The following is a 14,571-nucleotide window of genomic DNA, read 5'->3' as shown; positions in this document are numbered from 1 at the left end:
TGTTTGGTGGGCCTGGGCTGGATTCGAACCCGCCACCTTAGGTGTATGTGGCTGGCACCGAGCCCCAACTATCTTTCGATATTCAATGTAATTCCTTATCTGACAATGTCATCTAGCTATAAGACCAAGAAAGTAATAGATCCTCTGAGCCAATTCTAAGACGCATGGTTGCCTGGTTGCCAACCTCACAGCAGATGAAAAGCTTTCTTTTTCTTTCTTTCTTTTTTTTGAGACAGAGCCTCAAGCTGTCCCCCTGGGTAGAGTGCTGTGGCATCACAGCTCACAGCAACCTCCAACTCCTGGGCTCAAGCGAGTCTCCTGCCTCAGCCTCCCAAGTAGCTGGGACTACAGGCACCCACCACAATGCTTGGCTATTTTTTGGTTTCAACCGTCTTTGTTGTTTGGTGGGCAGGGCTGGATTCGAACCCGCCACCTTAGATGTATGTGGCTGGAGCCCTAGCCACTTGAGCCACAGGCACTGAGCCTGAAAAGTTTTCAAATTAGAAGCTGTATAGTGACCTATACCAAAACCGTAGTGGTCAGGGGCTGTATATACGGTCTAGAACACAATTGTCCCGTAGGATTAAAGTCTGAGAAGGGAAAATAATACTTGGCATTTTGTTTCAATAAACATTTTATAAAGATTCTCACCCTGTGTGACCTAAATGTAATATTGTTGCAGGAAGACGTGGCCCAGGCCCAACAGAGAGAAAGAGCACTCAAACACCACGTTTATAAGAGGAAGGGCTTTATTCATCAGCCGGCAGCTTGCAGCATAGATTTCCAAATGGCTGTGCTCTCCGACTGGCTTGGTCTTTCTCCTTTCATTGATAGTCAAGAAGTTCCACCCTACAGGTACCCTTCCCATTGGCCAGTATGAATAGAGCGGGTAGTCCAGCCCCTATAGAACTACAGGATTTCACAGAACTTGTAAATTTCCAGGTTCCAGGAAATTTAAGTCTACAAATTCCCAAGAGCTGAGTCACCATGGAGAGGACCCTGCAGGTGCATCCTTGTGGTCTCCCTGAGAAGACCTGTTCTCCCAGACCTCTCACCCTTCTCGAGTATCCTCTCTCAATATAATAGTGTTTTCGTTTCAGTCTCACCTGGAACAACATCCTCCAAAGGCCTTTTACAACTGTAACCAAGGAATCATTGATTTATCAGCAGAACTCAGTCCAGCTAGTTGCTCTTCCCTGCTTCTTTTAATTTTTATTTTTTACTGAGAACTTCTACCCTGCTTCTTATGAATGAACCCTGTCTTTGTCTTTATTGGGGGAAACCATGATAGTGGATCCTAGGGAATTTCTCCATTCCAGGAGGAACCATTGGAGGTACAGCCTAACAGTGGGTCTCCTATGCAGCTCCCGAAAAAACAAATCTCAGTTTCAAGTGTCTCCAGATAGGCTATCTCTAAACCACAAACTCCATCCCTTCCAGGGTTCGGTCAATTGGCATCTGGGAAGAAAGGCAAAGACTCGGTCTGGGCTTGTCTAGCCGCCTGAGCCCCGCCCCTTACACGCTTGTCCCCTAGGGCCACGCCCAGGACGCTGCCCAAAATGCAGCTTCATTTGCTGACTGCCCTTGGGAATTTGCATTCTAAATAAGAGGCACACGGAACTCCGATTTTGACTACTCGGTCAGGAAATGGCACCTGGTGAAATATTGCACTAAATTGCCTAACCCTAGCTCACTCAGGCCCATGCTCCAACCGGCCCAACCCCCAAGTACCGCCCCGCCTCCGCGCCCCGCCCACTACACTCGGCCAGCGGTCGCCCCGGGAAAAAACCCCGGGCGAGGGCACGGGGGCGGTGCCTTGGACACGCGCCATTGCGCGTGCGTACGCGACTTTTTGCGTCATTCGGCCGCGCCCCAGCTTTCCGCGACCACCCTGGGTAGCGGAGTTGGCGGCGGTGCTGGAGGTTGACTGGCGCGGGTTCCGCTCTGCGGTCCCTCATGGAGGAGGCGGTGTGCACGGCTGAAGCCCCGGATGCTCGCACTTCCCACTGGGCCTCGAGGAAGGCGGTGGCTAAGCGAGCGCTAGCGGGTGCTGCCTGTACAGGGGTGTGAGCCACGGTGCCCAGGGCCAGCTTCCTGAGGAGAAGCCGCGTGACCGGCCTGCCGACTGGACTAAGGTCGCCACCACTTCCTTTCAGGCAGGCGCGTAGGGGCTGACTTGCAGGCCATCCTCCCAGTTTGGGGCGGGCACGGGTCCTTCAGGGGCAACTTTCCTTTACGGGTGTTTAGAGATGGAAGCGGTTTTGCTATTCATCCGCGGTGAGGAAGCCCACTGTGAATCGGTAGGCCGTTTGCATCCCATGGAAACTTGGCTCGCTGGCCCTACCAGGGCTTCCGTTCATTAAGTTTATTAAAATGGTTTTATTTGTCTTAGTGAGTTTTAGAAGGTGGTTTCAGCTACTGCAGGGACAATAAGTGGCAGCTGAACAAGCCTTAGACGTGTGCTGTAACGTTTTGAACAAGGCTGCTTTTAATTTCCTAATTTTTATGAAATAACTCAGCTGTTTCCCTCTCCATACAATTGCAAAAACTCTGTATATTTAGTTTTGTGTTTGTACCTCTCCAATTTCTTTACTAGATTGTCAATTCGCTTAGTACAGGACTACATCTTAAGATTCTTTTTCTAGAAATTTTGTGTATACCACGTGCCTTAAAAAAGTTAGTACTTTTTTTAAGTAAGAGGAAATAGAGAGTAAGATCTTTCATTCCTGTAAATTGTCTGTTGAAGCAGTACCTTATGCTGGATTTAGTACGTTTTATGTTAATTGGTTAGTAAAATGAGTAAGGAGGCTAGTAATCAAATTTTTAAAAGTACTTAGTAACTTTATTCAGTACTTTTGTCTACTTATGTATTCTTTCAGGCTGGAGCTACTCTGCCAGGGTTTAAAATTCTAAATGTGAATAAAGGGTAGTATTTTAGAGGAAATGAGAGTGAATAAATCATCTCTAACTTCTTTCAGCCTTTTTTTTTCCATAAGAGAGACCATATTAAACTTACATGTAAGTTAAGATTTTAATTTATAACTGCTTTGCTAAATTAGGGCTAAAGATTTAGGTTCTGTAGTATTTCTAAGTACAGAAATGCTTTTAAGAATAATTAGCCAGGCTTGGTGCCTGTGGCTTAAGTGGCTAAGGCGCCAGCCACATACACCTAAGGTGGCGGGTTCAAATCCAGCCTGGGCCTGCCAAATAACAATGACGGCTGCAACCAAAAAATAGCTGGGCGTTGTGGCGGGTGCCTGTGGTCCCAGCTATTTGGGAGGCTGAGGCAGGGGTCTCGCTTGAGCCCAGGAGTTGGAGGTTGCTGTGAGCTGTGATGCCATGGCTCTCTACCCAGGGGGACAGCTTGAGGCTCTGTCTCAAAAAAAACAATTAGGCAGGCTCCGCGCCCAAAGCACAGTGTTTACCGCGCTGGTCACATGCACCAAGGCTGGAGGCTTTGAACCCAGCCCCAGCCAGCTAAACAACAATGACAACTGCAACAACAACAAAGAAAGGTAGGCATTGTGGCAGGCACCTATAGTCCCAGCTACTTGGGAAGCTGAGGCAAGAGAATCGCTTAAGCCCAAGAGTTTGAGGTTGCTGTGAGCTGTGACACCATGGCATTCTACCGAGGGTGACATAGTGAGCCTCTGTCTCAAAAAAAAAAAACAGAATAATTAGCCAGATGAGGCTAGGGAAAAAAGCTAACTTTACATAGCAGTGAAAACCAAGCAGAAGTAAATACTGAGGACTCTAAAGTTATAATATGACTGGGCAATCTGTTGAAGACATAGAGTCCACTTTCTGTGGAGGTTCAGTTTCTTGAGCTGTAAAATAGGGATAATAGGCTCTGTTTCAAAAAAAAAAAAACCCAACTGCAACCAAAAAAATAGTTGGGCTTTGTGGTGGGTTCCTGTACTTGGGAGGCTGAGGCAAGAGAATCATTTAAGCCAGGTGAGAAGTTGCTGTGAGCTGCGATGCCATGGCATACTACCCAGGGTGACAGCTTGAGGCTCTGCCTCAAAAAAAAAAAAAAAAAAAAAATGAATGTGCCTTAGTAGTGCCACATGAACATATACACCTTGTTCTTCCATAGCCTCTACATAGGAAGAGCGATTGATTGGTATTTTATTGGTGCATGTTGTGATACTGAATATTAAGATAGACTTCTCTGGAAAATAAAGCAGTTCTTATTGGGGGCAGCAGTGGGGGAGGAATGAGAGATAGAGGTTAGAAGTACAAAGTAGCAGATACAGAGGAGGAACAGTTCTGGGGATAGAGTGTACAATATGGGGACTAGTATTAAAATTGTACTGTAATAGGGTTTTTTCTTTTTTTTTTTTTTTGAGACAGAGCCTCAGCTGTCCCCCTGGGTAGAGTGCTGTGGTATCACAGCTCACAGCAACCTCCAACTCCTGGGCTCAAGCAAGTCTCCTGCCTCAGCCTCCCAAGTATCTGGGACCACAGGCGCCCGCCACAATGCCCAGCTATTTTTTGGTTGCAGCCATCCTTGTCATTTTGGCGGGCCTGGGCTGGATTCGAACCCACTACCTTAGGTATGTGGCTGGCGCCTTAGCCACTTGAGCCACAGGTGCCAAGCCTGTAATAGGGATTTTGGTTAAATAAGTAGATTTTACCTGCTTTTGTCACAAAAATATAACTATGATAGGTATTTTCTTTAGTAACCATTTTATCGTTTATCTGTATGTTGTAGCATTGTATTGTAAACTTCAAACATACATGATAAAATTTATTTAAGAATCATGTAAAAGCCAGTTTTGCGCCTGTGGCTCAGCAGTTAGGGTGCTGGCCACATACACTGTAGAGCTGGCGGGTTGGAACCCAGCCTTGGCTTGCTAAAAACAACAACAGCTACAACAAAAAAATAGCCAGGCGTTGTGGTGGGTGCCTGTAGTCCCAGCTACTTGGGATGCTGAGGCAGGAGAATCACTTAACGCCTAGAGTTTGAGGTTGCTGTGAGTTGTGATGTTATGGCACTCAAGCCAGGGTGACCCAGAGTGACCCAGGGTAAGGTAGTGAGACTCTGTCTCAAAAAAAAAGAAATAAAAGCCCCCACTTGACAACGTTAAAAAAAAAAACAACTCTGTATTATAGAATTAAGAGCACCCCTCATATTAGAGCATGCTCAGTGTTAGACATTTATGCATAACTATGTTTAATGTAAATAAACTTTTTTTTTTCCTTTTTTGAGACAGAGCCTCACTCTGTTGCTCTGGGTAGAGTTACGTGGTGTCATAGCCCACAGCAACCTCAAACTCTTGGGCTCAAGCTATCTTCTTGCCTTAGCTTCCCAAGATTATAGGCTCCCACTACCATGGCTGGCTGGCTTGCTCTCTCGCGCTCTCTCTCTCTTCTTTTCTTTTTCAGTAGAGATAGGAGTCTTGCTTTTGCTCAGGGTGGTCTCAAGCTCTTTTTCTTTTTTTGGAGACAGTCGCACTATGTCGCCCTTGGTAGAGTGCCATGGCGTCACAGCTCACAGCAACCTCAAAATCTCGGGCGTAAGTGATTATCCTGCCTCAGCCTCCCACGTAGCTGGGACTATAGGCACCCGCCACAACGCCTGGCTTTTTTTGTTGTTGTTGCAGTTGTCATTGTTATATAGGTGGCCCGGGCTTGAACCCACCAGCTTCGGTGTATGTGGCTGGCGCCCTACAAGTGCTGCCAGGTCTCGAACTCTTGAACTCAGTTGATCTACCCTTCTCAGCCTTCCAGAGTGCTAGGACTACAGATATGAGACACTGTGTCTGGCCTATATGTAAGTAAACTTGAACAACTGTCTAAAGTTCTGTAATGTCTCCAAAAGAAAATAAATTATGGTCTGGCAAATGGGTTGCAGATCTGTTCCAGGTCTTTTGGGTGGAACATGAGGGCCCCACATGATTGGACACTTACCTTTTTACTCTGCTGTGGGATCTCAGTGGCCACAGTGGCCTTTTTTTTCCTAGAAAACAGCGTACTTGCTCCTACCTCAGAACCTCTGCACTTTTTTGTCTCTCTCTGCTTTGTTCCTTTCCCATCTCTTAGGTTTTTGCTCATTATTACTTCCTCAGCAAGTCCTCCTAACTACCCTAATTAAAATAGAAGCCCCTCAGCTCAACACCTGTGAACTTTGCATGCTTTATTTTCACTATAGCATTTAAACTCTTTCCAATATAATAGCCTCTTTTTTTTTTTTTTTGCTTACCGTTTCACTCTGCATCCAAAGGTAAACTCAATGAGGTGAAGATTTGGTCTGTTTTATTCACTTTTGCACCCTTACTCCTAGAATATAGTATGTACTCAGTAAATCTTTGTTGGTTAAATAAATGATGCGGGCAGATCACCTAGTCACAGGGAGCCACAGTGAAGCTGATACAGATTATATACCCAAGTAACCAAAATATAGATTATACGAGAAGTGGAGGAGTTGAATATCAAGGAGGGGTTCAGGAACTAAAGTGGTTTTCACACATCTGGTTAAACTAGACAAGTGAACATACGAAAATAAACCATTGGTGGGGTCGTCCCTGACTCTCCTGATCGGTATGTGACTATTATAAAGGCTAGAGCATTCAGGAAAGACCGTGAGGATGACTCTGGCCTGTGGAATGCAGACAGAGATGCAGAGATGGCATTGAACTGAGGAGGGTAGTGTAAACAAACACAGAGGGGGAAACCTAGTAACAGGTTAGGATGGCAGTGGTGTGCTGACCTTTGGTAGAACACTGGGTGTGTGAAATGGTATTGGGGATTATGATTTAAAAGATGGATTTGGGCTGGGCGTGGTGGCTCACACCTATAATCCTAGCACTCTGGGAGGCTGAGGCAGGTGGATGGCTTGAACTCACAGGTTCAAGACCAGTCTGAGCAAGAGTGAGACCCTGTCTCTAAAAATAGCCAGGTGTTGTGGCGGATGCCCGTTGTCGCAGTTACTTAGGACCGTGTGACCAGAGAATCACTTGAGCCCAGGAAGTTTGAGATTGCTGTGAGCTATGATGCTACAGCACTCTACCTAGAGCAACATAGTGAGACTCTGTCTCAAAAAAAATAACAAAAATAAAAAGATGGATTTGGAAATTTGGACTTGCTGTAAGCAGTTGGTAGTCACTCTAAGTTTTTAAGCAAAAGAATGAAGTTGGCAGAGGTATGTGTTACAGACCAGCATGCAACGTCATGCATTTTAGCCGGACCAAGACAAAGGTCTGGATCTGGTCCCCAGAGCAGGTGTGAGAGAGTATTTCACAGGCAGAAGCCCTGTGGCACTGTAGGCACTGTGTCCACCCAGGGTGACAAGATGGTGTAGCCATTTAGAGTATAAAGAGGAGCAGACAGGGCAGAGAAAACACCTGCACGGGGAGCCTGGTCTGAATTGCTACTTGTGTTCCACCTCTGGGACCAAAAGGAGACTCCTATGGGAAAGCAAGAAGGCTAGGGGTGAGGAATGTGTCCTAGCCCCCGCATGGTGACAAATTACTTAACATGTCTGCAGCTCATCATCAGGGGCCCTTACCACATGTCTTTTCAAGTCCTTGTGAAAATGAAAGGTCAGCAGTGCCAGGATAGTGAAAAGCTGTATTTGTATTTCACTTGGTATAATTTTGTTTGTTGACTTTGGCAGTTGTGTTGCTTACAAATCTTAAGAATAATAGTACTTTCTTTTTTTCTTTTTGAGACAGAGCCTCAAGCTTTCCCCTTGGGTAGAGTACCCTGGCATCACAGCTCACAGCAACCTCCAACTCCTGGGCTCAAGCGAGTCTCCTGCCTCAGCCTCCCAAGTAGCTGGGACCACAGGTGCCCGCCACAATGCCTGGCTATTTTTTTGGTTGCAGCCATCATTGTTGTTTGGCCGCCCCTGGCTGGATTCGAACCCGCCACCTTAGGTGTATGTGGCTGGCGCCTTAGCCACTTGAGCCACATGCGCCGAGCCTCTTTTTTTTTTTTTTTTTTTTTTTTTAAAGTAATGTTCTCATTCTGTTACCAAGGCTGGATAGAGTGCACTGGCACTATCACAGCTCACTGCAACCTCCATCTAACTTCTGAGCTCAAGAGGTTCTCTTGCCTTGTACTCCCAAGCAGCTGGGACTACAGGTGCCTGCCACCATGACATGCTAATTTTTTTTTTCTTAATTTTTTAGAGACAAGATCTTTCTATGTTAACAGCCCCAGCTGTTCTTGAACTCTTGGGCTCAGGTGACCTTCCTGCCCTAGGCTCTGAAAATGCTGGGATTATAGCATGAGAGGCTGCACCTGACAAGATTGTTGTTTCCTGCTCCTTAAATTACCTGTTGTCCGCATTATTTAAAGAAGGTTGACCAATTTCATTTTATTTTCTTTGAGATGTGTTTATTCCTTTTTTGATATGCTTTCATTTAACGAAGTTCACATTTTAAGTATTCATAAATATTAGTAAAATCAGTTGTGAAAATCACATTTGCTAAAATTTAGAGAGAATAAGATGAAAATTCTAAGAGTCTTTGTGTTTAAAATTTCAATAAGTTATTTTTAAAATATTTAGTTCTCTCAGCTGTGGAGTCCTTGAGGATGTGACCTTTGATCATCTTCAGAACTTCTTTGTCTGCTGCATAAATAGCTACTTAGTATGTATATTAAACAAATGGCCATGTGCAAATAACCCTAGTGGGTGGGAGTTAACTCCATTTGAGCTCCTGTGAGAAGTGAAGTCGGAGGGTTCCCAACTGTTGCTCCCCATATCTTGTTGGGGAACCCTAGTTGAAGTGAAATTTAACGAAGTTTTCTTGTTTAGCTGTGTTTTGTTATGTTTTGTTTTTTTGAGACAGTCTCAAGCTATCGCCCTGGGTAGAGTGATGTGGCGTCACAGCTCACAGCAACCTCAAATTCTTGGATTTAAGACATTCTCTTGCCTCAGCCTCCCAAGTAGCTGGGACTATAGGCGTCTGCCACAAGGCCTGGCTATGTTTTTTTGTTGTTCCAGTTGTCATTGTTGTTTTTAGCTGGCCCCGGCTGGGTTCGAACCCCCCAGCCTCTTGTGTATGTGGCCGGCGCCCTACCCACTGAGCTACGGGCACCCCCTTATTTAGCTGTTTTTAAGCCTGCCCCTACCTTGTGGCTAATCCTAAAGAATAAAAAAAAAATCTCTGTTGTAGGCTCTAAGATGTGATTGCCCTTGGTTCTAAAGGTTGGGAGCAGAGTGTCACCAGGTCTGAGAGGAGCGAAGCAACTCATTCCTTTTGGGACATTCACACTGCTGCCCTGTTTTCAAACTGTAAGTCAGAATGAGATAATTCATTTTCTTAGCTGGTGGCCAAAGAGTACCTGCCACCCAGCTTTGATAGGGAGCTCTGTTTTCTGCAGACAGTTTTTGGTTTTTCATAAATTGTGGTGGAAATGTTAGACTTAGTATAATAAGCCTGTTCAGGTATATAAATTAGCTGTCTCAGTGGCATATGAGAACAAGCATTTATGATCATGTTCACAGTTCTGTGGGTCATCTGGGATAGTTCTTTTCTCCTCTGTTGTGATCAGTGGGCTGAACACTTGTTTGGATTGATTATCAACTCAGTGTGATAATACTGCATTTATTATTGTTACTATTATTTTATTTTTGAGACACAGTCTTAAGCTGTCACCCTGGGTAGAGTGCAGTGGCGTCACAGCTCACAACAACCTCTAACTCTTGGGCTTAAGAGATTCTCTTGCCTCAGCCTCCCAGGTAGCTGAGACTGCAGGTGCCCATCACAATGCCCAGTTATGTTTTTGTTGCAGTTGTCATTGTTGTTTAGCTGGCCTGGGCTGGGTTTGAACCTGCCACCTTTATGGCTGGTGCCATAACCACTGTGCTACGGGTACTGAGCCAATACTCCATTTATTATTAATATAGTATGTTATAACCCCTATAACTCCCATATTTCTTGTCTATCCCTAATGATTCTTAAGACTAAAACTATTAATCATTAAGTCTAAAAGCTGTCACCATTTTATTCAGAGAGTTTGGCATAATGCCTAGTGTCAAGGTCTAGGCATTGACTTGTCAGGGCCTGGGACTGGCCAGGTCTCGACCTGGCTTAAGTAGGTTCTGGACGTGGACCGCTAAGCTACCTTGCTCAGGAACAGTTTCTCTTAGGTGCCTAAGTGCTATCTACTTTAGCTGGAGAGAGAGAGAGAGAGAGTGTGTCTTAGAGAGTAAAGCAGTCTTCTTAGAACAGATAGATCTTAGTCTTTAGCAGAGCTTGGTAATCTTTAGCCAAGAGACGCCATGCTGGCGTTCTGCAGGCAGGAGAGGAGACAGAGTCCAAGTAAACGTCTCCATGATAGAATGCTATGCTTTTTGACTGCCTTCTTCTCCAGCCTAATATAAGGCTGAGCTCGTGCCTCTCAACACCACAGGTGTAGAGACTGCCAATTCACCAATGCTCTCATCTCGCGAGCTCTCTCGTGCTTGTTATAACTGAATCTCTCTCCATGCCCTTTCACCAAGGTGTTCCATTACAGGTATTTCCTATAACTCACTCTTCCTAGCCATAGGCTATATGGGCTGCTACACCTAGTACTTAGGGCATAACATGTCCAGGAAATGCTGTTTGAGTGGACAAATAAGGTAATTGAGGGGCTGGGAGTTTAATTTCTTTTGGTTAAAGGCCAGAGTCTATGTCTTAAAGAATGGAATAGTTGGCTAGTTAGTAAGGATCCTGACTGACTTGCAGATTAGTTCTGGGACTCAGTAGTAGTTAAACTGTGGGACTAAAAATCCAAGATACACTAGAAAGTTGTATGTGTAACTATTCTGTTACCAACTGGTCATAAGTCTTATTGCTAAGTGCTATTTTTTCTCTGTTATCCACAGTTTGCTTTAGTTCATTTATCAGCCAAATTCATGCATTGGCTATTTGGAAATAAAATTTGCAGATGTTTTGTGGATTGAGCCCTCTGGGTGCATGGTGCTCATGTTCTCTTTAGGCCACCAGTACCACATCCCATGACCTGGGAGACATCTCCCTGTGAACCACGTCATCTTCTGCTAACAAGATAATGTACAATCTGCCTTTCCTTAGCAAATCCCTAAATAGGCTAAATAAATAAAGTACTATATGCTTTTGTCAACATGTAGTTTTAAAAAGAACATGTATCAGCAGAAAAATTTGAATTTCTTTGTAGAGATCATTCAAAAGGATTCATTTGTGAAATTGATAAATGCATTTTATTTATAAGGTAGATTTGTATATTGTTAGGCCTGACTTTTTATCCTGTAGAGTATTTAATACTTTTTTTTTGGCCGGGGCTGGGTTTGAACCCGCCACCTCCAGCATATGGGGCTGGCGCCCTACCCTTTTGAGCCACAGGCGCCGCCTGTAATATTAATATTTGTAATGAAAATATTTTTCTTTTTGAGAGGAGAAATGGTGTAAAATTTTGAATTGCATGTAAGCTGTTGTGATCATTCTGTGAAAGTCTCATTCCATTTTGTGTCGTTCAGATTTGAAGACCACATCATCCTGCCCCTGGTACCAGCAGTTTCTCTGTTCTGTGATCAATGTGATTCGCAAGTACTTCGTAAGTCACAAACGAAATGAGCCCAGGGCGTGGAAAATATGACTTTTACATTGGCCTGGGGTTGGCTATGAGCTCCAGCATTTTCATTGGAGGAAGTTTCATTCTGAAAAAGAAAGGCCTTCTGCGACTTGCTAGAAAAGGCTCAATGAGAGCAGGTAGGTGGTACTCGGTGTGACTTCAGCATGTACTTTGTAGAAGACTACCTCTTATTCTTAGTAAGTGTATTTGAAACTTTACGACTATTCCAGGGTTGGAAATGTTTATAGAGAGTCAAACATCAGTTTTGTAATGAGAAAAATAAAAAGTAAGAAGATAGCATAATTTACTAGGAACAGTAATTTTTTCCTAGTTACTGTCAAAGTGGAAACAGGAACCAATGCCAAATTAGCATCCAGCCTTTTCTTTGAATTTCAGTATGTCTTCAGAGAAGACAATAAGGGTCCATGATTAGAATCAGAACTTATTGAAGAACATATTTTGTCTATGACAGTGAAAGTTCTGACTTTTACCTTAGACATTTTTCTTTTTTTTTTTGTAGAGACAGAGTCTCACTTTACTGCCCTCGGTAGAGTGCCATGGCAGCGTCACACAGCTCACAGCAACCTCCAACTCCTGGGCTTAGGCCATTCTCTTGCCTCAGCCTCCCGAGTAGCTGGGACTACAGGTGCCTGCCATGACACCTGGCTATTTTTTGTTGCGGTTTGGCCGGGGCTGGGTTTGAACCCACCACCCTAAGTAAATGGGGTCGGCGCCCTACTCACTGAGCCACAGGCGCTGCCCGACATTTTTCTTGATAATCTCAAATTAGCAGGCAGGAAGGAAAGTTTCCGTGTCTGGAACTGTACCCAGTTCAGTGAACTCTCCTGGATATTGTAAGTTGTTTCTCCAGAGACTGCTGACAACTCAAAAGACCCTGGGGGATATCACTGTGATTGACCCCACTGATACCTCGGCACCTCCCTGGAGCATTCATGACAACTTCCAGTGCTATGGGGCACTGTGGTCCCTTGCCATCCTTCTGCCTCTGCTTTAGTTCTAGACCCAGTTGGACCTCAGGAATATACCTGCTTTGGCAGTAAGAAATATCACCCTCTCTCTTCCCTATGGCATCTTTAGGGCTAGCCCTAATTCAGCAGTCTTCAAACATAAGAGCACATTGGTGAAGAGGAGAAGGCATTGGCATCTACTGCTTAGTCCCCCAGCCCCTCATTTTTTGTCCAAGGAGAGGTACTTTCATTATCCATGATGAATATGCTTGTAAAGGATTCATTCTCCCTTGCTTTTTCTTTTGGAGAGTGGCTTAAATGCTGATTGCTTCCTGACTATTAGTTTGATCAAGGGGAAAGCCCAGGAAAAAGCAGAGTGTGTTTTTTGGCAGTCCCAGAGTGTGAGACCTGTCCTGGTCAGCACAGGACCACTGTCTCCAAGGCTGTCACCTCGTAAGTGGGACTTCCCCTCCCCAAATGGCTTGTCCACTTCAGACTAATTAATTTGAAGTTCGGCTATTTCTCATTGGTTCATTTTCTTTGTTTCTTTTGTTTTGAGACAGAGTCTCAAGCTGTTGCCCTGAGTAGAGTGCCGTGACATCACAGCTCACAGCAACCTCCATCTCTTGGGCTTAAGCAATTCTCTTGCCTCAACCTCCCAAGAAGCTGGAATTATAGGTGCCTACGACAACACCCAGCTATTTTTTGGTTGCAGTTGTCATTGTTGTTTGGCAGGCCCAGGCTGGATTTGAACCTGCCAGCTCTGGTGTATGTGGCTGGAGCCTTAGCCTCTTGAGCTACAGGCACCGAGCCAGTTCATTTTCTTTACTTTGTTGAAGCTGAGCTCACAAAACAAAAGAAGGAAATGTGAGCTGAATGTAAGGATTGATTTTGTTCCTTCCTTAGAGTATAGTCCAAACCTACACATTTTTACTTTTTTTTTGGCCGTTTTTGGCAGGGGCTGGTTTTGAACCTACCCCCTCTGGCATATGGGACTGGCGCCCTACCCTTTTGAGCCACAGGTGCCGCCCAAACTTGAACATTTTTAAATGTTCTCATGATCCTCACATTCCCTTATTACTGTCTAAGAAATCCCCTTATACAGTGATGCAGAAACCTTTATTTACAATAGTAATAGGCTGGGTGTGATGGCTTACACCTATAATCCCAGCACTGTAGGAGGCCAAAGCAGGAAGATTGCTTGAAACTAGAAGTTTGAACCAGCCCGAGCAAGAGTAAGACCTTGTCTCTACACAAAATAGGAAAATCAGCCAGGTGTGGTGGCATATGTCTTTAGCCCCAGTTACTGAGAGGCTGAGGCAGGAGGGTCATTTGAGCCCAGGAATTTGAGGTTGCAGTGAGATGTGGTGCCACTGTATTCTAGCCAAGGCAACAGAGTGAGACCCCATTTCAACAAAACAAAAACAAAAATAAAGCAGTAATAATCAGCAACTGAGATATGTTTAAATCCGTCATTACTAATAGTGTAACATGCTTGTAACTTATATAAGAGTCTGATAATCTTCCAAAGATGTGAAATATTTCTTCATTCACAGGTCAAGGTGGCCATGCATATCTTAAAGAATGGTTGTGGTGGGCTGGACTGCTGTCAAGTATGTATGCAACGTTTTAAGAAAACAGCTATATGTTAAAATATTTGCATCTACTACTATAGCCTCATGTTATTGGCAAATAAAGAAATCTTGTTTTTCTACTTAAGAAAACTGACATATAATATTTAAGCATGTGGAAGTTATTGGGCAGTTTAATAGCTTATTAATTGGACAAGACTTTACTCATCTGATTAAGACATTTGATACACCTGTGTATTTTAACCAATTGTGTTCAATTTAAGAAGGTAATTTTGAAAGTGAAAGGTTATAGAGAAATCTTGTTTTTAGTTTTTCATTCTCTTCTCATTTCAGTAGAAAAAGAAGTAGGCATGTATTTGATAAGATTGTCCGTCCTTAATGATTGACTTTTAAAAGGTACATGGGAAAAATTATCCTTTCTTTTTTTTTTTTTTTGAGACAGAGCCTCAAGCTGTCCCCCTGGG

At 44.2% G+C, this 14,571-nt stretch overlaps 1 protein-coding gene across 4 annotated transcripts in view; it reads left to right on the top strand.

Annotated features, from left to right (window-relative positions):
* The first annotated feature begins 1,909 nt into the window (after positions 1-1,909).
* NIPA2 (non imprinted in Prader-Willi/Angelman syndrome 2) overlaps positions 1,910-14,571 on the top strand; it is a 31,916-nt gene continuing 19,254 nt past the window's right edge. Inside the window, exons 1-4 of one of the 4 annotated variants that reach the window (XM_012811613.2) lie at positions 1,910-2,135; positions 9,126-9,244; positions 11,453-11,684; positions 14,072-14,128. In XM_012811613.2, coding sequence (XP_012667067.1) covers positions 11,546-11,684; positions 14,072-14,128 — 196 coding nt within the window. In that variant the 5' untranslated portion in view covers positions 1,910-2,135; positions 9,126-9,244; positions 11,453-11,545. Of the gene's footprint in view, positions 2,136-5,715; positions 5,777-9,125; positions 9,245-11,452; positions 11,685-14,071; positions 14,129-14,571 lie in introns of those variants that run through there. The other 3 variants (XM_012811614.2, XM_012811615.2, XM_023519293.1) reach the window with 3 other exon arrangements.

The sequence above is a fragment of the Otolemur garnettii genome, unplaced genomic scaffold, assembly GCF_000181295.1.
Source record: "Otolemur garnettii isolate 467f Iridium unplaced genomic scaffold, OtoGar3 scaffold00170, whole genome shotgun sequence".
Lineage (NCBI taxonomy): Eukaryota > Metazoa > Chordata > Mammalia > Primates > Galagidae > Otolemur > Otolemur garnettii.
The sequence above is the reverse complement of the archived record's forward strand: the minus strand, read 5'-3'. Positions and strand labels throughout refer to the sequence as shown.